This window comes from Lipophrys pholis, assembly GCF_963383615.2.
Source record: "Lipophrys pholis genome assembly, chromosome: 9".
In the NCBI taxonomy this organism is placed as follows: domain Eukaryota; kingdom Metazoa; phylum Chordata; class Actinopteri; order Blenniiformes; family Blenniidae; genus Lipophrys; species Lipophrys pholis.
The window spans coordinates 21,098,225-21,124,650 of NC_137639.1; the positions used below are offsets into that span (position 1 = coordinate 21,098,225).

Sequence of the window (26,426 nt, forward strand, 5' to 3'; positions counted from 1 at the left end):
TTGGACTTGTTTGGCCGAAGCAGGCTTCCGTAGTTACAGTAGCGGAAGAATGGTCGACTTGATGTATCTCCGCTGCGTTTTAGGGCCTCATCTACAACGAATTCACCGCTCCCCGGATCCGTCTCCCCCAGAGGGCAGGTCGGGGAGGAGGGTAGGGATGTCTTTACCATTTCGCGTTGTATTCTGTCAGCCGAGAGCAGTAACGGAGTGATATTGAGTCGTTTAGCTGCTGTGTTGCTCGTGCCGCGGCCCGGAAGTGTCAGGTGTTTGTTATTGAAACCTGCTGTTGTAGAAACCGTTCGGCCTGAAAATCACCCAAATGAATGAAGTCACGGGCACACGGCGACACGCCGCTACTTTACTAGTTTCTGGTTTACTGTGTCTGTGATTAGTGGCTCTAACTGCTCACTATTTCATGTTACTTTGTCTCGCTGATGCTAATGCTAATTGCTGCGAGCGCAAACTTTGCAATTGCAGGCTGCAGAAAGACAGAAGATCTACCTGAAGCATTACTTGTAAACATGCCTGTTTTGTATTTATTGCGTTTACTTCTGTGTAACCTTAGTACTACTTGTTAAGCCCACGGTTGTTTATGTGATAAACAGATGAAATGATATTATCTGCCCCGTCAGGGATGGACATACCAACCCAGAATTCTGGAGAAACACACTGACAGCATCCTAGGCTGGGTCAGTACTGCTACATCATCATCGATTAGAGAGGAATGGTGGGAGTTTCAACACATAAAGCTCATATTTTCTTCCTGCAGGCTTCAGCATTGTGGTCATTGTCCTACTACAGCTCTCCTCTCCTTCTCTGCTATCTTTACAGAAAAGGTAGGTACTATTGTTTATACTGAGTGGGTGGACGTAAATTAATTCAGGAATTTGGTTTCAGTTCTCGCAAATGAACACACACTTTTACAATTCCTCACAGGAAGTCATGCTTGCACCCCCAAATTTATTCTCCATGCAATGTGAGGGGCAGCAAAACACCCATCCATCCATCCAGCTATATTACTTTGTATGACTGACCACCGGTCCATTGCAGGGTAAATGCATTTAAAGGGGTCATATTATGCAGCTCTTCAACACTTTTACGTGGGTCTCGTTTGTGCAAAAACATTGTATTCTTAGTTCAGTGCCCCAAATCCAGGTTTTCCTGGATTTTCATCCATTTGAATATTTGATCATATAAGCTGCATTCAGAATCTGCTCTGTCTGCATGAGCTGGACTGGCTCTGCGCATACACATGTCCATCTTGGGAAGAGGAAGAACTTCTTCCTCTCCTGGTGCCATGAGCCAGAGCAGAGCTGCCTAATTGTGGGTGGTTTCAAAGGGAGGGCCTACCTTGTTTGGGATTGCCTAATGCCTCAATTACACTTTCTAAGTTTGATTTCTGATTCGATTGGTGGAGCACACACTTTGAAAAAAAAAAAATATATATATATATATATGTTTTTGGGGAGTGACGATGATTGTGTATGATTCACAATACTTATACAATACTAATAAAACATCTGGTATGTTGGTACGATAATGGTGAGTGCCTGTTTTGTCGATTTCCTTTTGTCACATGACGTACTGTGGCTACAACCTTTTTATTTATTTATTTATTTGTCAATGCACCAAATGTTGCTCATCTGTAAATTGGAAGACTTGTTCGTGAGCCGTCTAGAGATTCAGTGCGTCTGTGTTTGGGCAAAAGCTCATTGTCCAATAATCAATGAGTGTATATGCGGGTTCACCGATGAAATGAGTTGTAAACTAAAATTGTAATGATCTTTACAATGTAGTCACCCTGTACAGGTCACCAGTCCGTCGCTGAATTCAATTAAAAAAGAAAAAGAAAAAAACACTTTTAATCATCAAGGAATTTCTCATGAGATACACATTTTGAAATTCAACAATGATGTTTTCTGCACTTAGAAATCAAAATGCCCTCCTTAGTGAAAGAATATCCAGCTTTTCTCTGGTGTGTGACCTCCACTTTTAGCATCTGCCATGTTTTGGTCTCTCTGTTGTATTTTTTCACAATGTTTGGGATATTCTGAGAGCATCGCCTTAGGCTGCCTGAAACTAATAGAACCCTAATTATGTTATTTTCAGATGTTCGATAGACCACAGTAAATGTATTTGATTACAAAAAACGATTGCTAGATCAATTAGAAGTAAATGTAATGGCTGTAAATGTGGCAAGTCATCATGTGAGTTGATGTACCGAGCAGCTGTGTTGTGTCGTACAGCTCTTCGTTGTATTGGTGTGATGTGTGGTTGGATATGCGTTGATAAAATGACGACTTGTGGTAATGTTCCAAAGTCATTCCATAATCCATCCAACCGTTGTGCTGTGCTCCATACATTATATGTATAATTTAATTACAGCAAAGACAAGCTTGTCTGGAATTCATTGCCATTTTTGAAGAATTTGACTCCCAAGTTATTTTTTACTGAATATTTAATACGACACTTTCCCATTAATGTAAGGAAATAAAACTCACATTTGTTGCTTTGGCAGAATTATTTTTGAATATGATTCATTTTTTTATTATGTTAGATACATTGCTTTAATTTCTCAAAAGCAAGCTCATCCACCTCTAATTCTAATGACAGCAACTCCAAGAGCTTTGGATGATAATGAAATTATTGAATACATTCATATTATGCACATATGCATGAAAAAAAGAATACACTGGAAAAGTAGTTTGCCTCCATTATTTAATAATGCATGAAAATTTGCATATAGTTTAGATATTGCACACTACAACCTTTTTGTGTTATTCTATTTGATCTATGCTTAAAAGTCGAGAATAAAAATATTGGAGTATTTTTATAACATCAAAGAGTATTGGTTTGTTGTTATACTGGTTTATAAGCAGAAGTAAAATTAAGGCTTAAGTATTTGATCTGTATGTTATATCTGTAGAAAAAGCTGACAAAGCAATTAACTTTGCAATGATATTCTAACATTTATTTAGATGTGCTTGAATATTTGATTTCATACCAGTGAACCATGATCTTAATTGTATAATATTGTCACTCCACAAAACTGAAAAATTCGCAACAAACATTGTTTTGGGCTGCATTGGGACATTCGTGAACCCCAGTTTGTTTTTAAGCAGCTTTGAAACACGAACATTATCCTGACACTGATGTTGGAATATTGTTGAGCTCTCCTCATTATTAAACAGTAGAATCTTTGAAAGAAGATCAAGAAACAGAAAAATACACGGAAGTAAATTCTCGTACTTTTTCTTTTATATTTGTGCCTTTTCTCTCGCTCACCTATTTAAGCTTGGTATATTTAGTTTGTCGTGTTTCAGAAGCATTTAAAAGGAGATTTTTAAAAAAACATTTCCTGGATAGCAATTCACTTTCCTGTGAGGAATGAAAATGATGAAGGCGGGTGGCTGTCCTCAAGAATTGGTTTTCTCCCTCAAATGGGATTATTATAAACTTAATCAACTGAATCACCCAGTTAGACTGCGCATCGATAGAAATTAATTGCATGAGCTTGTGTGTTACTCCTTAGTGTATAATTCACTTTCTGATATTGATTTATGCATATGATTGTAGCGGGGCTGTCAGACCGTGAGTCTTTTTTTTCATTTGCTGCTTGTTAATGAGCCTTGGGCATTGCATGGAGAAGCGACGGGGACTGGGGAGGGAATGTTGAAGTGTGTGTCACCGTATGTATGTGTGTGTGTGTGTGTGTGTGTGTGTGTGTTCACTTTTAGGCTACATCTGCAGCAGTAAGCTGGTTCCAGTGGGCCAGTATGTGGGCACCGTGCTGGTGTGTCTTCTGGGAGTGGCCTGCCTTCGAGGTGAGACTGCAGGTTGTAAATGACCAGCAGGAAGTCACTAATTTACCTTCAAGACAAACACCATTTCTCTCGGCTTTGTTGAACAAGGCCTTCACTTGCAAAGCATACTAAACACACCCAGCAGATTTTTTTGCTTGAGAATGTTTGTTTAGCCTCTCATGGACTCCACTTGAACCTCTTTTCCTGCTGCTTCTCCTCCCTCTCTGCGTTTCTCTGTAAGGGTGGGGGAGATGGAAGAACTCTGAGTATCTTCAGTTTATCTCGATCCTTGAGGAAACTAAGAACAATCACACACAAGCGAACAAGGTGAGATCGTGGTAGCTTAGGGCAGAGGCTGAAAACTTGAATTAGTTCTGTGAAACTTTGGAAAATAGGGGTGAAACGGAATCATTTCTCACACATGGGGAAGAAATTTGTACTGATGTGAGTCCTTATGTTTTTTTTGTTTTTATAGAAAAAGCTGAGGTGTTTTGACTTTGACTTCAAGCATTGGCCTTCAGATTTCTCTTGGACAGAAGTCAACAGTCCGTATGTTCTGCTATTTATTACTTGATTTCCATATGACAGGTTTTTGTGTTTGCAGTATTTCAATTCCCCTCAAGGTCGCATCAGTTCAAATACAGGAATTAAAAGGAGCACGCGCTACATTAGACGACGACAGTTACTGAATGCCAAATGACCTTGACTCCCATCTGTGGCAGGAAGCTTTCCAAGGCTGGCGTTTCTCTGTTGAAGCCAGAGCCCAGATTAAGAGGGGCTGCTGATAGCGTCCTCAACTCTGTGCGCACTTTACCGTGTCACATCATCAGGTAAATAGCTCTCTCTCTTTAGCTCCATGTTGTGTCGGCCAGGAGCAGACGTGTTTGTACGAGTCATTGAAACGGGTGAACAAGTTATGATCTGTCAACTAAATGAAAGTTTGGATTCTCGAAGATGCCCGGTGTTTCCCATCGGAATACTTACCAAACTTTACGAGCCCAGAGACAGTACCGTAACATGCCCTGTGTTTAAGTGTAACCCTCCCACCACCACCCCCCAACGGTGCTTAGCATCCAGAAAATTAGTTTTATCCTTCTTTTGATTGTACCACAGTCTCATCATCCATCTTTCTCTCCAGTTTTCTCATTGCCCACTCATTTGGGAGGCGGATGCTCTATCCCGGCTCAGTGGGTTTGCTGCAAAAAGCCATGAGACCAATGCTGCAGCAGGGCCAGGCTCGTCTGATAGAAGAGGTGATAAACGAATCCGTTTGCTTTCTCCAACCTCATAATAGTGTCGGAAAGTCACTTCTTTGTCCCTCTTTTATCGCAGTTTGACGGGCAAAGGAACAAGCTGGTGGCCTGCGACGGCAATGAGATCGATACGATGTTTGTGGATCGAAGGAAAGATGGAGGACAGAAGGGCCAGACTCTGGTAAATGTCCGCAGTGATTTGTTGTTATATTGCCTTGGGCTTGTTCCAGGCTGCAACAAAACTTCTCGTCACACCGGTCACATTACCGACAGTTGTTGACTTCCGCCACAGGTCATCTGCTGCGAGGGCAACGCCGGCTTTTATGAGGTGGGCTGCATGAACACGCCGCTGGAGGGTGAGGACTGCTTCACTTGACAAGAATTTCGATATATTCTGGTGACATTTACCACACGCCCTCGTTAAGAGTCTCAGGTTGGTGCATTTCAATAAGTCGAGTCTTGTGCTGCTGCTGCTGCTCTGCAGGTGGATACTCCGTTCTGGGCTGGAACCACCCCGGCTTTGGAGGAAGCACGGTAAGCAGCTTTTATCACATTCTGAGCTTCAGTGAATGTTCAAGCTGACGGCGGATGAATGCTGAACTTCATTTGGTCAAGCCAAGCAGCAGAATGGAGAACAAGAGTGTATTGTTATGCTGCTTTCAGCTGCTGGGCTCTGATGAGCAGGAACGCATGTGAGAGTCAATCTGGATCTCAAGTCGGCCAGACTAATGAAAGAAACATATCCTCCAATAAAACCCCGAACTCAACATTGTTTTCTTCGTTTTAATTTGAATTCATTTTCTTTATTCTACCAGGGAGTGCCGTTTCCCCAGAATGAAGCCAACGCCATGGATGTGGTGATCCAGTTTGCACTACACAAGCTGGGCTTCCAGCTCAGCGACATTGTTGTGTACGCCTGGTCAATAGGCGGATTCACAGGTACTCAAAAACAAAACAATAATGTGATATTAACTTATTATTGATCTACAGCACCAATTTTAAAAAGTCAATCAGGAATATCAGAACACCATGGGAGCTCAGAAGAGAATAGATGGTATAGAAGAACAGAACTTTAAGTTGTGATACAACCAGCATTAGGATGTTCCGCTCTGGTTGTTGGCCTGTTGTGTATCATGGACGCCTCCAGCCTACTGTTGGATGTGTGATCTCTCAGGGTAGTGAGGCACTGCTGATCAAATACACATTCACTAGATTTATAATGACATTTAACAAGTTGTGAATTCAAACGTGCAGGCAGGCTGATGGGTGGAGATGCTGCTGGGAGAGGATAACGCTGCTATGTTGTCTCCTGTTTCCATAGAACCGTGTAAAGTTTTACTCCTCTCAGCTGTCGCCCATCCTCACTGTTTCTGCTTCTTGGTCTTCCTCAGCCAGTTGGGCAGTAATGTCATACCCAGAGATCCAGTCATTAGTCTTGGACGCGTCCTTTGACGACCTCCTGCCTTTGGCCCTCAAAGTCATGCCCGACAGTTGGAGTGAGTCCAACTTTTTATCTCCGTTGATTTGTTTTCGACAGATAAGTTTTTCCTCCTGCAGCTTACAGCACGTTGCTTTTCTTCCAGGACCGCTGGTGCAGCACACAGTGAGGCAATACATGAACCTCAACAACGCTGACCAGCTTCTCAAGTGAGTGGGCGATGCTGCCTATTGTTGAACTAGTCGTGAAAAGCCAGATTGTGAATCACCAAATGTTACGCAATGCAGTTGGACGCAGCGGAGAAACTTGAGATATTTTTTTCTTTTCTTTTCTCCTTTATTGGCACTGCTTGTACGGCATAACTGACGAGTAACGCAGCTGCTTCTCCTCCTGCAGATACCAAGGACCAGTCCTCATCATCAGGAGAACCAGAGATGAGATCATCACCACAACGTAGGTCTCCTCAGTGTATCTTGGAGTGCTTCAGTGTGAAATGCTTTGCTTTTCCTTGAAAGAGCCTCTAAATACCAGATGGAGTGAATGTACTTGAAAAATATATATCTTCTGAGAGACTTCGACTTCTATATAAGCGATCTCGTCAATGACTTGGTGCCAGGTATCACAGCGCAAGTTCAGCGGTCGAGTGGAGTCTCCATTCTTTGTCTGATCTGTGTTTACTACAAGCTTATAAATACCTCCCGTATTCTGCAGTTTTTCTTCACTTTAACCACATTTCCACTCTAAACGTCTCATAAGCATCTATTGTAAAACAGCCTGACGCCTTTCTGAAAACTGTTACGGTACTTCAACGGGTGAAGGGATTATCTTCACCTCGTTCCCGACGTCACATCAGTCCTGGTCCAGCAGTACCAATGATTTCCTGTGTTGAAGTTAAAGCAAAAATACACAGAAATATGTATTTTAATCCATAAATATTTAATGCCATGTCATTCAATGCTAATTACATATGAATTACATTTTGTATTTGCAATCATTAAAATGTGAAATAACTCCTTCATATACTTGGAATTGGAAATTTTCATCCCAAGGAGGGTATCAAGGGCAATTTTCTGTTTCAAGGCAGATTTTTCTAATGAGAATATTTGTACCTTTTTTTCTACTTCTTCTTATCTGCGTCTTATTAAAGATGATAGAAATAAACACCATTATGTTTATATTTGAATACTCAAACCTTTATAAAAAAATTAATAAATCTAAACCAGAGCAAAACCACCTGACCTTTTTTATTTCTAAATGTATATATGTAAATATGTGTATTATCAAAAACTACCCTAAACTTAAGTAAGCAGCACTTTTCCAAAGGTTTGACACAACTTTTGAATCATGTTTTCTGTGACTGATCAAATTGAGTTTGAAGAAATGTGAAGGAATGCACATATTACCAAATATGCCCATTAAACGGACAACCTGTCCAACTACATGAAAATAAAAGGAAGCAAGTCTTCGAACATCGTTCCCCATACCAGTGAATCTGAATTTATCAAGAGTTTTTCTATGAAAGTATTCCGGTAAAGAAGGAAATCTAAAATGTGTGGCGCTGCATTATCTCAACTGTTTTCCAGGGGCCCAGAGGACATCATGTCGAACAGAGGCAATGACCTGCTGCTCAAACTGCTCCAATTCAGGTCAGACCGCTCATCCTCATCCTCACACACACACAACCTGAGGACATCGTCTCTGCCGGGAACCTTTAGGAGCTCATTATGTAACCACAAATACAAGCATTGATGTCGTTCTCCTCATCAGGTACCCTAAACTAATGACGGACGAAGGGATCAGAGTGGTCAGACAGTGGCTGGGAGCCTCCGGTCATTTAGAAGAAGGTAAGTGTGCTTGTGAGCTCGAAACCATTGAATTAGTGTAGAACTCGGGGTTCTCCCTTCTTCAAGTCATTTCAATACCCCAAGAAATTGCATATCCATTCTGACTGTGGTGAACAGCAGGGTCCACACTGGACAGGTAAACAGCCTATCACAGAGACACACTCACAGAGACATTTAGTGACAAAAGCCACACAACTCCACACAAAGGCCTAACCCAGATTCTTGAGAACAATCTTGCTATTCACTGCATTGTTGACATATTTACAATGAGCGTGCTTCAGAGGGCGTGTTCCAGAGTTTCAGTGCTCTCGGTCTGAGCCAGTGTCCAAGGTCGGCGCTTGCTGCCGTTTCAGGAGCGATGTCCATGAAGCCGCATTTGTGTCATTTCTTGGAAGCAGAATTAGTAAACGCCCTTCAGTGCAGGATGAGTCATCTGAGATTTGACACTCTTGTACATGCAAAGCAGGAGGGAATATGACGGGAAGACACTTAAGTAATATTTTGTTGATGATTATTTATCAAAGATCAGTAGATAAATCAACAGTAAGCTCATAAACACAAGATGTAAAGTTTAACAAAGTCTTTAAGTACGAACGCAGCGTGTCACCAAAGACATCCAAACTAATCAAACACAGCGTGCGGCAGCTGCTGGAGCCGCCATCTGCCTGGAAGAGATCCTCCTCTGTGTTTGTGTGTGAAACAGAGGAACTCCTGCTGCTGTTTTGACTCCATTATACATTTTTAAGTGATCCTGAGCTCTCAGTTGGTAAAAAGAAAAAAAGTACTACTACAATAATCCCTCAAGTGCATCAAGCCCAGCACACAGCAGTGTTGTGTAAATTACTAAAGAGCTGTGACATACATCACCACAGCTGTCCACCGTTTTTCTACTCTGGTCCAAAACAGCATATAATTGCCACTAAATATTCAAGGATTTTTGTCAATATTCTGGGCATTAACCTGTTATAGACTGTGTGTAATCGCTGCTGTCCCGCCCCGCAGCGTCGGTGTACAGTGGCTACGAGGTGGACGACGACTGGTGTGTGTCTGTGCTGCAGTCGTATCAGGCAGACAGGGACGTCTCGTTTCCGTGGAGCGTTGGTGAGTCTTCACATTCACCCGGCTGATAACCTCCGACACCCACCAACCCTCATGCATCACCTCGGTGTTTGTATATGATCCGACACTCTCTCCACGTTACCAGGTGAGGATATGACTCTAGAGGGGAGACGGCAGCTGGCTCTTTTCTTGGTAAGGAATTACTTCATTGCTGTCGGCGCTCTCGGTGTCAGTGTACGCTCATGTAGTTTTTAAGGGCAGCTACTTGTCTCCAAAGTAGATTTCTACACATTCTGCTCCTCCCATTCACACAGTTATAATTTCCTTCTCTCCAATAATCCCAATCTTCATGTTTGAGGTTTTTGCACCCTACCCCCCGCTTCACTTGCACTCTGAGGGGGGAGAAAAAAGAATCACAGCTATTCAGACATCATTACCACTAAGGAACACTTTCCCAGTCGCCATAGTAACCAGCTCACCTGTGCTCTCAGGTTGACTGGTGTAATATATTTCGGTGCGCTCTGCTTATTGAAGTCATTTAACATCAAACAAGAGGAGTGCCATCAATTACAGCTAATGCTATGCTTTTCCTCCCGTGGTAATGCCTTCTAAATTAGGCTTCATTCACCTCCTGTGTAAACCCTTAAGAGATGGGGGAGATTTGTAAGGCACTGAGCCAGATAGACCGAGCCTAATATAATCAAGTTCTGCACTTTTTGTTCATTGCCCTCCCACACCTCTCATTCTCCATTCCTCCTCCATGCCTACTGTGCGCTTTTTCTTTTTTTCCCCCTCCTTCTTCCCTCCTCTCTAAGGCGCGGAAATACATGCGAAACTTTGAGTCAACACACTGCACTCCTCTCCCCGCCACCGAGTTTCACTCCCCCTGGAGACTGTAGAGGAGCCCCCGGGATGAGGACGGCCTCTGATCAGCGAGTGTTCCTGCAATGGTTTGAATGTACTACTGTGATTATCTTCCAGATTAATTTTTTTTTTTTTCTAAGACAGGTTTGTGGTTTTGTATAGTATTGCTGTGGAGACATCTGGAAAGATATGGTCGACCCTCCCCCCACCCCTCCCCCCCAAAACAATGTAACATATGGTAAATCTTTTTATTTTAAGGTTAGTAATTAGTCATATTTCAGTGTTTTCTCTTTTGAAATAAAAGATATGTTCAAATAAATGAACAAGCCATTACTCACTCCCTCCACTGTCCCCTCTTTGGCTGTATATCAAGCAACACGAAATACAAATGTTGCGACAATTAAAGGAAATATTGGTCAATTCAGAAAAATGCAGCCAAAGTGTTCCACATTTCCTCTGTGAGCACTGTTTCTGAACAAAGCTGTAACTGAAAACAAAACTCTTAAATGTTCTAATAAACATGCTGAATTAAAGAAAAAAAATATGGACTTCAGGGATTTTTATTCGATTTGGTCACGGGATGATCCGAGTGTTCAACAAATTGCAGAGATAAACAAGAGGCACAGATGAATAAATTGCTTATGAATATTACATACAAGAGAAGCCCTGTGTGTTGAGAGATTTATTGAATTCCCCGTGTACAACAATCAGTTCATAAAATGAATATGAAAATTAGCACAATGACAAGAAAAAGAAAGTAAGTCCTGATTTCCATAATGCGAAAGGGGAGAGTTACATCATTTTGCTGAAGTTGTCTATGGCTTCTTTCACTTTCTCCAGTTCGGTTTGGCTCTGCCGCAGCTGTGGAGATGAGGAAGTTATTATTCCACAAGCATTCGCCTGTCTCACATATTAGACAAAAAAAACCAAAAAAAACCTGCAAGTCAATTTCTTTTTCCCACCTTCTCGGCATCCTGTTCCTGCACCTTCACTGGCACCTTTTCCTTGTAGTCATTCTTCACCATCTTCTCTCGCAGTTTCTCCATCTGTTTTTCCAAGTCACTTTTCTTTGTCATCAGCTTGGCCACTTCCTTCTCCACATCAATGAGACCCTGAGAAATAAAGCGGCGAAATGAAGCCGGCGGCTCAAAGGTACGATCAGACGATTTCGGGCCGGCGACGGAGAAACTGACAAACAACTCAAATTCTGGTGAAACTTAACTCCAGATGGATGATGTGTGGTTATACTGTCACAGTTTATCGAAAGTGAAGTGCTCCATTAAAGTAATTCATTGCGGAAAATACAGCCGCTGAAATGGTGGCAAAACGGAACAAACCCGATTACCGGCTCTCTCACCTTGAGCATGAGGTTGACGGTACATCTGTCAGAAGCGATAGCCACGGCGCAACCTTCAGGGACGGACTGGCTGGCAGTCAGAGGGATGACGGCCTGGGAATAAGACAAGGTCTGGATCTGCAGACTGTGTTTCTGCACCAGGGACACAGTTGTCGAGTCCACACACTGGAGGTAACCTAGGAGAGGAAAAATACCAATTACAAACGCTTGTATAACAGTACTTTTACAGAAGGTGATTTAAGACATGGCTTCAGGTTTATCACATTTGGTCTATGTTCATATCGTGTGCAAATCCTACTAATTCTAATCTAAATGCAGTGATGAGTGAAGAAGAAAATTGGCGTTTTGAGCCGGAGTGTCCAACATATGGCCTGCAATTTTTAGAAATGACAAAGAAAACATCAATTAATTAATCCCCCTCCCTCTGTCTGAGTCAATCAGTCATGCAGTGGGAAATCTTGTTACTGGTGAAATCGGATTTCTATCAAAGCCATGATGTGAGGGTGACTGTGGAAATATGCAGGCTTTTGTCAACAAACACTATAGCAGAGAGGATTTCAGATGTTTTAACACCAGATAAGTCACTACCTGCATCTTTGAGAGAATATTCAATTGGAGGACATGATCTCAGAATAATTTTATATGTTGTGCATCAGGTGGTTTTGCCAAAACTGAAAATGATCAAATTCCAATTTGTTACAAAAATACCAACTGGTATTTGCTGTACTTAAATAAAAAGCAACCTTTTCTTTTTCAGGTTCATATTTGGAAAATGCAGTTTTTCTAAATCCATTTATCATGAAGACATTAATTCACATTTCTAAAATAAGTAATAAAATGCCAAACTTCTCAGATGTTTCAGATTAAGATAGTCTGCTGATCTGGCGTCTACACTCTGCAGTGTTGTCAGTCTGTTTCTCGCTGGTTTCTCTCCTGATCCCCCTGCTCTTCTCTTGACACTTCATCCTTGCTGTCAAACTGAGATGCAGCATTTTAACGCCTTCGAGCAGCTTGTTCACAACAACGAGAACCTGTCGCTGCATTGCAATTAGATTTGAACCAATACATAAACTAAATGTAATATTGTGCTAAAACAACAGGAAACATTTGTGCCGGTCTTGTTCACATATAATGTCATCATTTTAGTGGTGTGGCCCAGTTGAAATTAAACGGAAGTGACACCCCCGATCTATTTCTGAGTTGTGATTGAGGTGTCATCTCACAGTCAGCTCTTGTCTTGGTCAGATTGTAGTCAGCCCTGAGCGATCGAATTGTCTTCACGACAGCCATGATGAAGTCCATGTCACGGTCGACCTCCTCGCTGTTCCAGCAGAACTGAAACAAATCAGGGAAAAACAACGTTTTGTGACAGTTCATTACAATAAACACTGAAGTCGGCTGTAATAACTCATCCTGACACCAGTCACTTTGTTTTCCGGACTCTTTTCTCACCTCCTGGGCCTCTGGGTAGGATGTGACACAGATGCTGGGGGGGTCGCTCTGCTGTCGCCGTGGTAACCTCTGGTAGAGCTCCTCTGTGACGAAGGGCATCACTGGAGAGAGGAGGCGAAGGCCGACCTCCAGACAGGTGTAAAGCGTCTGTCTGCACACCAGGGCTTCTCTCTGGCTGCTGCCATCTCCTTCAGCTTTGCTGAACACCGGCTTTACACTTTCCTGGATAACAAGAGGAGTTAGTCACGCTCCATTTAAAGACATCCGTCTCCTGAGGAAACTGGAGCTGTTGTTTTAAGTTCTGAGAGTTCTCTCACCAGGTAGACGTCACAGAGCTCGTACAGCCAGAAGTTATAGATGGCGGTGGTGATGGTCGGGAAGTCGTAGGCCTTGAAGCCGCCGTCGCAGAGAGCGACGGCTGCACACAGCCTGGACAATATCCACCGGTCTGAGACGCTCTCCTCTCCACACAACTGAGACAGAATCGAAGGAGGGGTACACACAAAGCGTTCAGAGTCAGTCAACATGACTCCTGCACTGGGTGCCTCCCAAATGTCACTGTTGGCGAGTCTATGAATACAAATCAGGGCAGCGTATGTGCAAAACTAAACTCCCAGACAAACAGAGCTAACATAGGAAGAGTTTCACTTTAGACTTACTTTAGCCAAAATATGTCATTCCAAAATATATGAAACAATCTTTCGTTGTCTGTGTTCTTTATGTATTCCCCGGCTCTCACCTGGGCTTTCTCCAACGGAACAAAGTTGTCTCCCAGCGTCTTCATGGCAAACTTCACAGCGTTCCACAGTTTGTTGCAGAAGTGACGGTAACCCAGGATGCGGTTGACATCAAGGTTGATATCCCTGCCTGGGAGCCGCAGATCATTTCAGTAAATATTAAAATAGACCTTATAAGAAAATTACTTTTCACTGACAAGACTGGAATATTTCCCTTCATTTTGATTTAGTGGTTTTAATAAGTTTAGGCTGACGTGTGGGCAGTGGCCCACAGAAGGAATATCAACGTCAGTAAAGAAATAGGTTCACCTTGGCTTGTGTAGGCACACAGGGCAAACCGGAGAGCATCTGTGCCGCACTCTGGGATGCCATTTGGGTAGTCTGACTTCTGGCCCTGCTTCGCCTTCTCCATCTCCAAAGGATCCAAGTTGCTGTCGATCAACTGGGCGTGAAGTCCCTGGAGAGAAGGAAGACAGGAGGAGGATGTGCTCAACAGTTGTTTCTTTTCATCCTGAGAACAAGAGGCTCCTTTCTCTCGGCTCTGGGATGTTTTAATCGTCCAGGCAGCAAAGAACCTTCAAAGGAAAACATCCAGGGTGAAGTTCAGTTTACAACAAGTCCTTCATTGCCCCCTAGAGGACGGCTCTGCTGCGTCTGGCTGAACAACACCCCCCCCACCACCACCACCACAGCTACTGCGAGAGATTGATAGACTCAATAACAGCTTGTTGAAAGCAGAAAAAAGGTGCTTAATAAACCTTACGTAACAATATGTGTCACAGGAGACCGCCGACTCTGTGGTGACCGTGTGAAATGCAACCAAATGAGAGATCCAGGCACTTACGCTTGTGTGTCCAAGAATGCATTAAAGTGTGATTAGTCTTTACCTCAAGGGAGATCCCCGTAATGACATCGAGAGGGTCAATGACATTGCCCAGAGACTTGCTCATCTTCCTTCCATGTGCATCCCGCACTACTGCGTGAAGATAAACCTGTAAGAAAGCATCGCCGCGACTGAGTCACACCGCACCAACATCACATCCTGTTGTGTCACGCTGGGCTATTTTGATTGTTCTCACCTCTTTGAAGGGCAGCTTGCCTGTCAGTTTGAGGCCCATCATCACCATGCGGGCCACCCAGAAGAAAAGGATGTCATGGCCCGTCTCGAGCAGGGTGCCTGGATAGAACACGTTCAGATCCTGGGTCTGATAAAGAAAGAAACATTTATAAATTAAATATTTCACTGCGCAGAGGTGTTAAGCAGGTGTCATTAAAAGCTGAAGGTGTCTATTGGGCTCCAAATTTACCCTGAATCAGAGGAAAACAAGCTCTAACCACACAACAGTGTTGATTCAGAACTACAATAAGCATAAAGAGGAATAACAGACACCTGGAAGTGCCGAGCGATGGTTGGTCCCCACAGATCAAGTCTCTCTGGATTCACATAACAGAACAGAGAGATCTGAACTCAGCTTCAGTCACAGGAGATCTGTTCTCACTTCTCCTACATGTTTTGAAACAACCTCCATGCAACTTTTTTCAAACAATGTTTTCAAGTGCTGAGAAGAAGTGATTCAGCTTTGACGAAAGTCTTTGGTCACAACAAATCCTACAACAAACTATGAATGCATCTTTTTGTAAAGCACTGTTGAATTGATTTCTTTCCAACACCAGCCTAAGACTTTTCCACAGTACAGTAAATAAAAACACTGCGAACACTGTAAAAGTCATACTTTATGAGGAACACTTTCAGGTTCAGTGACGAGCACATAAAACAGTTTATTAATAGACGTTAAAGTCAACTCATAATTTACACGGAGACGTTTCCATTTTACAGGCTTTTATTTTCTGCAGCGTTTCCACTGCAGATAAAATTCTATCTGCGGTGGAAAGTGCAATCTGTGTCAGGAGAAAAAGTTGAAGTTGACCTCAGTTTTTTTTTTTTTTTTTACCTCATTAGGCCACCCGAAGATAGAGAAGGGGAAAATGCCAGAGGAGAACCAAGTGTCCAGAACGTCCTCGTCTGAAACACAAGCACCAAAGTTATCTAATCTGCATGAATATGGAGCAGAAAGAATTAAATTAGACGATTCTGTGTGCTGGCATAACACGCAGTGATTAAGTGCCTCGGCAATGGTTGTAGCAGTGAAACTGCTAATTAAAAGCAGATACATCTTACCTTGTCTGAGGCTGATTTTGTCAGGAGACACGTTGAATCGCTTGGCTGCCTTCTCTCTGGCCTCCTCCTCTGATCTCCCACTCACCCAGTAATGACCGTCCATGTCCTGCAGGGGAGGGGGGTAAATAAATCACAGAAATAGAAAAAGGCTTGTGCAACACTGATGCAAATAGCTTATATCTGTCATGCGAAAGCCCACAGACCTTGACATTAATGATAGAAGTGGTCTTACCTCTCCCGGCTTCACGGAGGGATCGCTGACAGTGATGAAGTAAGCGGGAATCCGGTGGCCCCACCACAGCTGCCGAGAGATGCACCAGTCCCTGGAAGCAAGACGGATGGAGAAAGTGTGCGATCGCACTCATGCATATTCATACTGGTCTACTTAATACAGCTGAAACAATTAGTCACCTAATTGATGAGGTGATGACAGAGAATTAATTGGCAAACAATTTCAATAATCAATTAATAATTTGTGTCATTTATCTAATTAAGGTGACTCAGTTTCTCCTCAGTGAGCCGCTGCTTTGATGTGACGCTAAACTAATGATCTGCAGTTTGAACACGTGTCTATTTGTCATAGGGAAGAAGTAAAAACTGATCGTGCAATGTTCTTTAAGCAGTGATTTTGATCAATTTTATGTGATAAATACTTTAGATGGGTGACGCGCATATTAACCGATAAGATATTTCAATTTGATGTGTAACAGCTCTGATATCAAATGTGCCTTGAAAAACAAACAAATAAACACTCAATTCAGAACTTGGGAGATGATTTCAAGGCAAACTGAACATTGCTACTTTTGTAAAGGATCATTTTATGGCAGAGGCGAGTCTATTCACACTTCAGGGGGTTTCTGTGAGGGGTTTTGCATGTTCTCCTTTAGTCCCTAAAATATCTTTCAGCTTAATTAAAGACTTTAAATTATTACGTCTGTGTGTGTGTGTGTGTGTGTGTGTGTGTGTGTGTGTGTGTGTGTGTGTGTGTGTGTGTGTGTGTGTGTGTGTGTGTGTGTGTGTGTGTGTGTGTGTGTGTGTGTGTGTTTTGAATAGGTGGTTGAATGGGTTTTAGAGCAAACCTCTTGTACTTGAAAACATCCTTTGTTCCAGTTTTACTCCAAACTGGAGTGTAAATTACAGAATAACATTAAGGTTATACGATACGTCACAAAATTACTTTGACTGAAATAATGAAAATTGCCAGCGACATTGAAAAGTGTGTAATGAACTCTGTTGAGAGGTTTTGTCCTTTGCTAGATATTGAAAGCTGAAGTTATTCAAAGTTATTCAATGGGTAATGGTGTTCAGATGTTTGCAAACCAAATAGTGTCGCCGGCGACACAAAGGAAGATCAGGCAAAAGGAAAAAAATTAATAAATAAATTGACCAGTAAAAAGATTTCAAAGTCACAAGTGTTAACTGTTATATTTCACTGGAACTATTTCAGAGTACAAATCAGATAGAAAAAAATAGTTTCTGAAAGGTTTGCTAGGTTCGAATCCTCAAAGTAAAAGCAGAACTTTTGAACTTAAGGTATCAAAGCACTGTGTTTTACTAAAAGTGGACGTTTTAAAAATCCGTAAAGTTAGTGTAACCAAATGCAATGTCAGAAAGATTAAAGCTTTAAAAGTAGTGTTGGTGCTTCATAATTTATTTCTGTATTTTGAAAACCCCTTCACATTAATGATTTATGCTTGATAATCACTTTGAATGCCGATCAGCAGGAGTGTGCCTTCCTAACAAGACACACATAATAAAGAATACAAATAGAAACTACGATATGGAAGGAACATAAGTATAGATGTAAAACAAAAAAAAAAAAATGCATTTAATGGCAACACTGAAAATGAAAGCTTTTATCTTCCACGAGTCGTGTCGGTGTGAGCTGGGTCATCGCACAGCAGAGGGTTATTGCATTCTTATTGCATATGAGGGGCGGAACATAAAACACCTCACATAATAATACAATCCACCTCAACACTACTGCAAAGTACAACCTCTATAATGAAGAGAGCTAAATTAAAACCTCTCAGACCGAACTGAAGTGCTTAATTTAAGGCTGAGCTGTTGTACTGTCGGACATTCGGTTGTACCGACTGAAGTAAGCAGTGAATTTAGAATCTATTCCCCAGGGTTCATATTTCTATTTAGAATTTTAACCGCACTTCTGCCAAGGCCAAGAATTTATTGGCTCAATATGATTGTAATTATTGTGGAAACACCAAACACCAAGCACACTGGCCATAAAAAAGGTCATAAAAAGCTTTGATCCATTTCATTCTCATCAGCACTAACACATAATTACCGAATGTTGTCCATCCAGTTGAACCACGTCTTGAGGTGGTGATCAGGGATGATTTTGAGCCTCCCCTCTCTGACAGCGTCTGCAGCCTCCCGGCCCATATCTGCGCAGCTCACATACCACTGCGGCTTCAGCAGAGGCTCCACGATGTCTTTGGAGCGACTGATAGCAGAGACGCACAGCGGGGCTCAAAAGATCATCCTAAATCTAATAAATGCATCTCAAACACAAACTGTGCATGAGGCCATCTTTACCTGCAGACTGGAACGACCATGGGGTTGTCTTTGATCTCTTTAAACTGGCCCCGGTCTTGGAGCGCCTGCAGCACCGCTTTTCTGGCCTCAAACCGCTTCATGCCCTGGGGGACAGACAAAATAGTTAAAAATGAAAAATGTCGGAATTAATAAAGCCACACCAAGCAAACTCTGGAAAGGGCCGACTTTTAGAGTCATAGTGGCAATGCAAACGCTGCGGGGGGGAAGGACGATAATGAGACACTGTACCAGGAAGGGGGAAGGCACGTTAATGAGCAGGCCATTCTCATCCAAGATGTTGATGAAGGCCAGATTGTGTCTCACTCCAACCTCGTAGTCGTTATGGTCGTGGGCTGGGGTGATTTTGACGGCGCCTGAGGAGAAAAGGTGTCAAGAAAAAGGAAAGGGAGAAGCGAGAAGGGAAAAAAAGAAAGAAAAAAGCAGCTGTAATAAGGAAATGGTCAATCCTAACAAGTCGTTATGATTACTTATTCTCGGCACTTGCACCACCATCTCCTGTAACCACATTCACCTGTTCCAAAGTTCATGTCCACAAAGTCGTCAAAGACAACGGGCATCTTGCGGTCGGAGAAAGGGTGAAGCACCATTTTTCCCTTCAGATGCTGATATCTGGCGTCAGCAGGGTGGACGGCGACAGCCGTGTCTCCAAGCATGGTTTCAATACGAGTTGTAGCTACTATCACCTCCTCATCTGAGGGGAGCAGAGACGAGAAGAAATATAAAGGGACGACCCACTAAAGCAGAGAGACATTCTGCGAGTGTGACCAGCTCTTCACGACGTTACCTGATCCATCCACTTTGTAAGCGAAGGAAACCAAGACCCCAAACTCCACTTTCTCCTTGTAACCAGGCACAGGCAGCAAAGTCCTGCCAGTGAGCTCCTTTTTATCCACCTAAAATGCAAATGCAGGATTTAATCAAGAGAATACACAGAGGCCAGCACTGGGAGGAAGATATAATACCATTACAGCCTAATAAAAAGAGTTCCGAGTCTTTTTCAGCAAGTTCATTTCCTGAATTCAACAACTCCAGTTCTGCAAAAATGATCATCCCTCCCTCGAGGAAGTACATTGTACTCTTCAAAGCTTTTCACTCCTGTCCTATCACCACTGACAGGCTTTGGCGCACATAGTTTGATTCACCTCAACTCCCAGGCCATTTATGATAAACAAACAAAATAAAAAAAATAAAAAATAAAAAAGACCAAACATGAGTTACACAGCTTTGTGCCAACATTCTAGTGATTAATTTGGCTGTGAGGACTCCCGCAGTCCTACCACACATTCATTTAACAGATCTCTCTTGAAAAACAGGATGCTTCTCAATGAGATTACATATATAAAGGTCAAATAAAATTTTTTTATAATTCACAAGTGAGTGACAGTTGTAACATGAGTGTCTCGGTACTGTCAAACACACTCACTGAAGAAATGCCAGATATTGACGTTATCCTGGAGAAAAGGAGCAGAAGCTTTCCCTCAGTGCACACTTTCCTGACAATGTCACAGCCATAAAATCAAAACAAATCAAGGCTACTCTGTCATTGAAGGCTTAAATACTTTGGTGTTTAAATTTAATGAAATTGAACCACTCGGTCATAAAAAGGCTCTTAAATATAAAACTATAGAACCAAAAACCACAAATAACCAGTGGGCTGCGTATTCTTATACACTTCAATCAATTAAAACTGTTATGGGCTTTAACGGTTTACGAGGCGCAAACCCTCAAACTACAGTTAATTACAAAAGAAATGACATTTATTAGATGTTTTGTTGTGATGTCCGATAAAATGATTAATGCCATAATGTCAATCCCTTAATATTTAAAAGCTGAGCAACTTACTTCAATGTCAGAAATGGCCGAGTTCAGTGTGCAGGACCAGTTGACCAGCCTCTTGCTCCTGTAGATCACCCCCTCATCATGCATGCGGATAAAAGCCTCCTGGACTGCGAAGGAAAGTTTCTGAAGAAAGAAGGTGGTTTAAACATTGAAAACATGTATTTATTTTCAGACATACAATACAGCTGCATGGCAAACAAATAGAATATCACAACAAAATTAAATAGTTTTATCATTTATTTTTCGAGATTTTCGTGACTTAAAATAAAATTAGAAACAAATGATACAAAAAAAAAAAAAATGAAATAAATGTCACTGTTTATATCAACCTGTAATTCAGGCACTTCCTAAAACTCACAGTGTCCATAGTGAAGCAGGCTCTATCCCAGTCCAGAGAGGAGCCCAGTTTCTTCAGCTGGTGGTAGATGCGGTCTCCCTTCCTACGAAAAGCACCAAATATATTTTCCTATTCGACTTGTTTGTGTTTTATCCTTCCCAGTCCTTTACACACTCACTCGTTCTTCCACGTCCAGACCTCCTGGATGAAGCTGTCCCTGCCCAGATCGTGGCGACTCATGCCTCTCTCTCTCATCAGCTTTTTCTCCACCACCACCTGGGTGGCGATGCCAGCGTGGTCACAGCCCGGGTTCCACAGCGTGGTCTCCCCTCGCATCCTGTGCCTGTGCACGCAGACGTGAAAGCAAATGAGTCAGCTTTAACACATCGAGCGGAATTTAACTCGACAGACACACGCAACTAAAGCCTCACAAGGAAAATTCAAACGCTACTGATCAGTCGGACTGTAGTTACCATCTTGTCAGCGTGTCCTGGATTGCATTGGTGAGGGCGTGGCCCAGGTGGAGTGATCCTGTCACATTAGGAGGAGGGATGCACATCATGAAGACGCCGCGGGGGTTTTGATCACTGATACTCCTCCTCTACAGGAAAGAGAGGACGACACATGAAGCCTCCCAACTTTTCAGATTGTTCACATTCACAACGAATTCTGCATGATGGTCAGAGTTTCTCACCCCGTATTCAGGTTTGAAGAATCCCTGCTTCTCCCACCAAGGATACCAGGCAGCCTCCACATACTGAGGACTGTAGGAGTCAGGCAGCGGACTGACGACATCTTACACCAAAAGACCAAAAGAGTTATTCATTTAAAGCACGTGGAACTCTGATTAACAATTAACAAGGTAGAGATTGCAGTTCACTGGGGCTGAACAGCAGTGTAGTGGTTAGAATGGCAAGGATGTGAGTCTGGGTTGACCTAGAGAAGCCTTTCTCTGCGGACTTTCATCACCTCAGCAAAGAGGTAAATACTCCTGCTATGAATCAAGAAAATGGCAAAACTCTGAGGAATACAAGTAAAGGTCACGAAGATCTGAGATGGTGTGCAGCCGGAATAATGAATAGTTTATGTTGGTTTTTTTTTTTCAATCATGTAAATTTTGAACCTGGATCGCTAACCAAAGCAAAGCAGAAATTTATCCCATCAAACTGTAGGTTGCCATGGGAACCATGAACTTAACCTGCTCTGTGGCAAGTTCTCCCTCACATATGCCCGCCCCCACCCCCCCACCCCGCCCCCATCTGTTCCCTCCTGCTGAGCCTGAAGCAGCAGTCGGACACAAAGTCTGTTCTCATTCACCCGATTGATGTGGAAGCTGAACTAATTCACACAGCCTCGGCTGGGAATCATGTTGAAACCCTGATTAGATGTGCGATCATTTCTCGATGACTGCCAAATGAGACAATCCCGTTTTTAAATCGCACTTTCGAATAAGGAACATTTTCTAACCTCACAAAGACACTGACATTTTTCCCTTCACACCAAATAAACGATTAAGCCAGGCTGAACAGCTGTTGTGACAGACGTTGCAATGAGACTACCAAAAACAATACTGTGAGAGTCAATGCAATGTATCATTGATTATGCAAAACTACAGTGATTGATGCTGCAGGAATACACCACGTCTGAAAGTTTTGGTCTTGAGTTTGTGCTGTTTAAAGGTCTTTGGTCTGTGCTCCATCTAAACTTCAATCGAACTGCCCTGGATGGAATTTGGAAGCAGACACGCCCCTGCTTTACTAACCACCTCACTCACTTTGAGTCAGACGGCAACAATCACCGGGGTTCCTTTTAACTGGACCACAATGAGCATGTGTGAATCTCATATTAAACACTACTGGCATATTCTCAAATCACAGCAACTCCTCTGCATTAGTTTTCAATTTGAGCTGCCAGCGTTTTTAATAAAAACACACCAACAGCAAAGCAACACCCCTGAAGGCTCTAAAGTGTCTTTAAATGTCTGTGAAAACACAACATGTTCAATATAGCCACGGAAAGATTGAAGCATTTTGTCAAATATGACAAAAAGCGAAACAAAGCAGACTCGTCCACTTTCTCGACTTGGCAACAGGTTGAACTCTGAATGGCAGCTTCATGACCGCACACAATCACATCCTCCAAATATTATTATAATGGTAGCTCAACAGTTGTCAATGGAATCACGGCTACTACCAAAGAGATTGTCCATAATCCGGTCAATTTCCTTTTATCTAAATCCAAGTTAGTTTTGCACATAATTTTCAGTCATAAAGTTCAGTTTTGTTTATTGCAGTGACGCACACCTTTGCCAATTATCTTTGCTTTTTCACCCCAGTGCTGTTTTCCCTCTGAAAAAATGTGCTCAGTGAACATTCCAGAAATTCAAACTAGTACACAGAAGCAGGATGACCTTTCATTTTCGTGACTGGCACTGGTGAAATGCAGCACTTGGGCTCAGTTAAATACAAAATTTACCTGAAGTAAACAAGAAAAACTATGTTTCCTTCCCACAGATCATTAATGTTTGTTTGTTAAACTGCCATTACGTAACAAATGTCAAGGCAGCTTCCTTGTACAATATCGGATCACTAAATACACTTCCAGCCACAGAAGAATCACCTTTTTTCTCTCCAGTGGGGGTAGCAATATTGTATGCAATCACTCCCAATTCCTTCTTCTCCGGTTTGGCCTTTTTCTGGAAGAAAAACAAGAAGGGATGCGAATGACACCTTCTAAATGGTGACTCTTTTTGAGAAAAATTATCTTTCAAGATGGCATTTAATACTGCACAGATATTTGACCAGATTTTCTATTTCAGTACCTCTGTTGGAGGTTGAGACTTTTTCTTTGCCTCCATTTCCTTCTTCTGCTGGAACTTCTCCAGTTTCTCTTTCTTCTTTGCTTCCTTCTTCAGTTGGGCTTCTGTTTTTGGAGGGCCTGAGAGAAAATACCAAGATTATATGAATTAGAATTCATAAAAATGTATATCATATATAAGTAAGCAGGATTTCCTTACCATTAGCTGTAGCACCAGCAGAATCGGCAGCAGGACCGCCATTACCAGCCTTTGTGTTTGCAGCAGCGTTTGTCTTTGGCGTGACCGGTACCATCTTCTCACAGAGACTGATCTCCCCCAGCACCTTCAGGAACTGTGGCTGGTTAATGCAGGTCGTGAACCATCTGGTAACATTTGTTAAAGTCTTCCTCTCAGACGGCTCCAGTGCCTGAAAATGGAAACACTTTCAGTTCACTGTATCTTAAGTGGAGAAACCTGTAGGACAACAAACTGCCCCATCGCACACCTACATATTTGAAGGGTAGAAGAACAGCCGTCGCCACAGCCATGTCAGCCAGGGTGATGCTCTCTCCCACAAGAAACGTCTTGGGTGCCAGGGATTGATCCAGAACCTTCAGGACACGCATCAGCTCGACACGAGAACTCTGTTGCAGCTAAGACAATAAATAACAGAATAGTCAAATAGAGCAAATATGAGTCACAAATAAGAGATTAAAAAAAACAAGTGTTTTAATACCTTCTTATCCACTGTGATCACTCCAATCAGTGGAAAGACCACAGCACAGGACACAGGGGTTAGCTCATTGTCTGCAAAGCTTAGCCACTGCCAGACCTGGCTCTGCTGCTTCGCATCGACACCAACTCTCCCGGCCTGACAGGCCAAGTACCAAGATACAGCATTAGAACCGCTCAGGACAGAGTCGGCCCCCCCAGCGCCGAGCACCAGGGTTGGTCTGGAGCGGGCATTCAGGGATGCAGGAGGCTCCTCCGTGATGATACGCGGGCGGGAAGACGGACTGTACTCCACAGCTATAAGAGACAGGAGGCTCCTGAAGTCATCAGGGTGAGGGGACACATAGAGAGCAGCCATCTCTGGGGGAGAAAGACATGAAGCATTTTGTGATTTTATTTAGACTTATTCAATACAATTTCTTTCTGGCTCTGAATTGCAACTATCTTACATATACTTTCTCATCAGTCGTCTCCAATCATTTTATTAATGCAGAAGACTAATCGTCATATGTAAACTGCACTGTGTAGAGTGGAATCTCCTACCGACCTAAAATGTTGGGTCTTCACATGTGAAAGTTCAGTTCTGTAACACTTCTGCAGTTTGCAGCCAGTCCTACTCATATTCATAACATGAATCACTTCTGACTGAGGATGATTGTTTGTTTTGTTTTTATTTAACATAGCATGATCATGCAACATGTTACAATCAAGGCTTATGGAGCCATCATGTTTGAGTGATGTTTCGCCCATTATGTTTTTACACAGTGTATTTTACTGAACTTCTTCTGAACTGAACTTTATGAAGTTTCGATAAAAGTGCATATAATAACTTTTTTCACTAATGTAAACATAGTTTGTCAACGTTACCACAACAAATTCAAAGCTACCGCGGTCCGTTCAAACACGGATGCATCTACAAGTTCTTAACCTCGACAATAAGGTCATTTGACAGAACTATCCATCAAAGCACATTTCGGTTCCTTACAAACATCATCTGAGAGTCACTCTGGTGAAGCAGGTCAAATTCTGACTGCGTTCAGGCTGACGTAACAGATATAAACTTAAACACTAACAGATTTAATATAACCACTTTGTGAACGCATTAGTAAACCAGATGTGATCGGTGCTTGTGTTAAGCGGTGAACTCTATATTTCTCGCCGTGAACAGCTTATCGGTGCCACCTGTCCCACACTGACAGGCAAGCAGGCTAGTTAGCTTTAGCGTGTGTGTCAAAGTACTTTCTGCGGAAACTTCGCTGTTTTGTGCAGTTTTACCTCCACAGACGCTGCGTTAAGTTCGCTTTTAAGTTTACGTATGAGGAACCCGTGGCTTTATAATGGCAGTTTATGCAGAAAGGCAGCACGTACCTTTAAATGAAACAGAAAGAGACGTCAGCTTAGTGAGCACATGAGTCCCCGCCGACTGATGCAACGCAACGTCTTCCGGGAGTGACCCGCCTCTTCCGGCCTACACCGGAAACCGCTACAAATAAGATATTTGATAATAATAATAATAATAATAATAATAATAATAATAATAATAATAATAATAATAATAATAATAATAATAATAATAATAAATAATAATAATAATAATAATAATTAATAATAATAATAATAATAATTAATAATAATAATAATAAAATAATAAAACCATCATTATCATAGATAGATAGAGAGAGAGAGAGAGAGAGAGAGAGAGAGAGAGAGAGAGAGAGAGAGAGAGAGAGATAGATAGATAGATAGATAGATAGATAGATAGATAGATAGATAGATAGATAGATAGATTGATGGATAGATAGATAGATGGATAGATGGATAGATAGATGGCTTGGGCACTAATCAAGGTCAAAACAGAAAAGCCTAGCATCCATCTTCTATGCTGCTTTCGTTGTCGCGGAGCACTGGAGCCAATCCCAACTAACTATGGGCAATGTAGGATCAGCAATTAGCCTCACTTGTATGTTTCTGGACTATGAGTGGAAACCCAAGTACTTGCAGGTCCAAAAATATGCTTGCGAGGTTAATTGCAGACCCTACATTGCCTCTAGGTGTGAATGTCAGTGTGTGTTGTTTTCGGTCTCTCTGTTGTATCCTGCCCTTGCCAATAGTTAGCTGGCAATGGCTCCAGTGCCCTGTGACACTACATAGGTCAAGG

At 42.3% G+C, this 26,426-nt stretch overlaps 2 protein-coding genes across 3 annotated transcripts; one reads left to right on the forward strand and one right to left on the reverse strand.

Moving 5' to 3' along the window:
* Positions 1-14: 14 nt before the first annotated feature.
* Positions 15-11,370, forward strand: abhd16a (abhydrolase domain containing 16A, phospholipase). Of its 2 annotated transcripts, XR_013935592.1 has the most exons (21): positions 15-151; positions 633-689; positions 770-836; positions 3,738-3,824; positions 4,045-4,130; positions 4,279-4,352; positions 4,526-4,633; positions 4,942-5,056; positions 5,136-5,237; positions 5,349-5,412; positions 5,541-5,590; positions 5,872-5,995; positions 6,448-6,552; positions 6,640-6,703; positions 6,891-6,947; positions 8,078-8,140; positions 8,262-8,338; positions 9,341-9,439; positions 9,543-9,589; positions 10,213-10,355; positions 11,341-11,370. XR_013935592.1 is itself a non-coding variant. In XM_080470726.1 (20 exons), exons 1-20 carry the CDS (start codon positions 50-52, stop codon positions 10,294-10,296), a joined length of 1,632 nt encoding a protein of 543 aa, XP_080326852.1. In that variant the 5' UTR covers positions 15-49; the 3' UTR covers positions 10,297-10,816. The 2 variants fall into 2 exon arrangements, 1 of the variants encoding a protein (XP_080326852.1); XM_080470726.1 differs by lacking the exon at positions 11,341-11,370 and having other exon boundaries at positions 10,213-10,816.
* Positions 10,926-25,718, reverse strand: vars1 (valyl-tRNA synthetase 1). Its single transcript, XM_080470725.1, has 29 exons — positions 25,637-25,718; positions 24,273-24,628; positions 24,046-24,189; positions 23,756-23,963; positions 23,561-23,676; positions 23,359-23,434; positions 21,434-21,534; positions 21,213-21,340; positions 20,918-21,082; positions 20,761-20,842; positions 20,406-20,525; positions 19,348-19,456; positions 19,075-19,254; positions 18,792-18,916; positions 18,543-18,646; positions 18,292-18,450; positions 16,219-16,309; positions 15,987-16,092; positions 15,760-15,830; positions 14,887-15,012; positions 14,695-14,799; positions 14,117-14,264; positions 13,810-13,937; positions 13,388-13,543; positions 13,071-13,292; positions 12,842-12,953; positions 11,619-11,794; positions 11,224-11,373; positions 10,926-11,122 (listed from the first exon to the last, which is right to left on the reverse strand). Exons 2-29 carry the CDS (start codon positions 24,624-24,626, stop codon positions 11,054-11,056), a joined length of 3,831 nt encoding a protein of 1,276 aa, XP_080326851.1. The 5' UTR covers positions 24,627-24,628; positions 25,637-25,718; the 3' UTR covers positions 10,926-11,053.
* Positions 25,719-26,426: the final 708 nt, after the last annotated feature.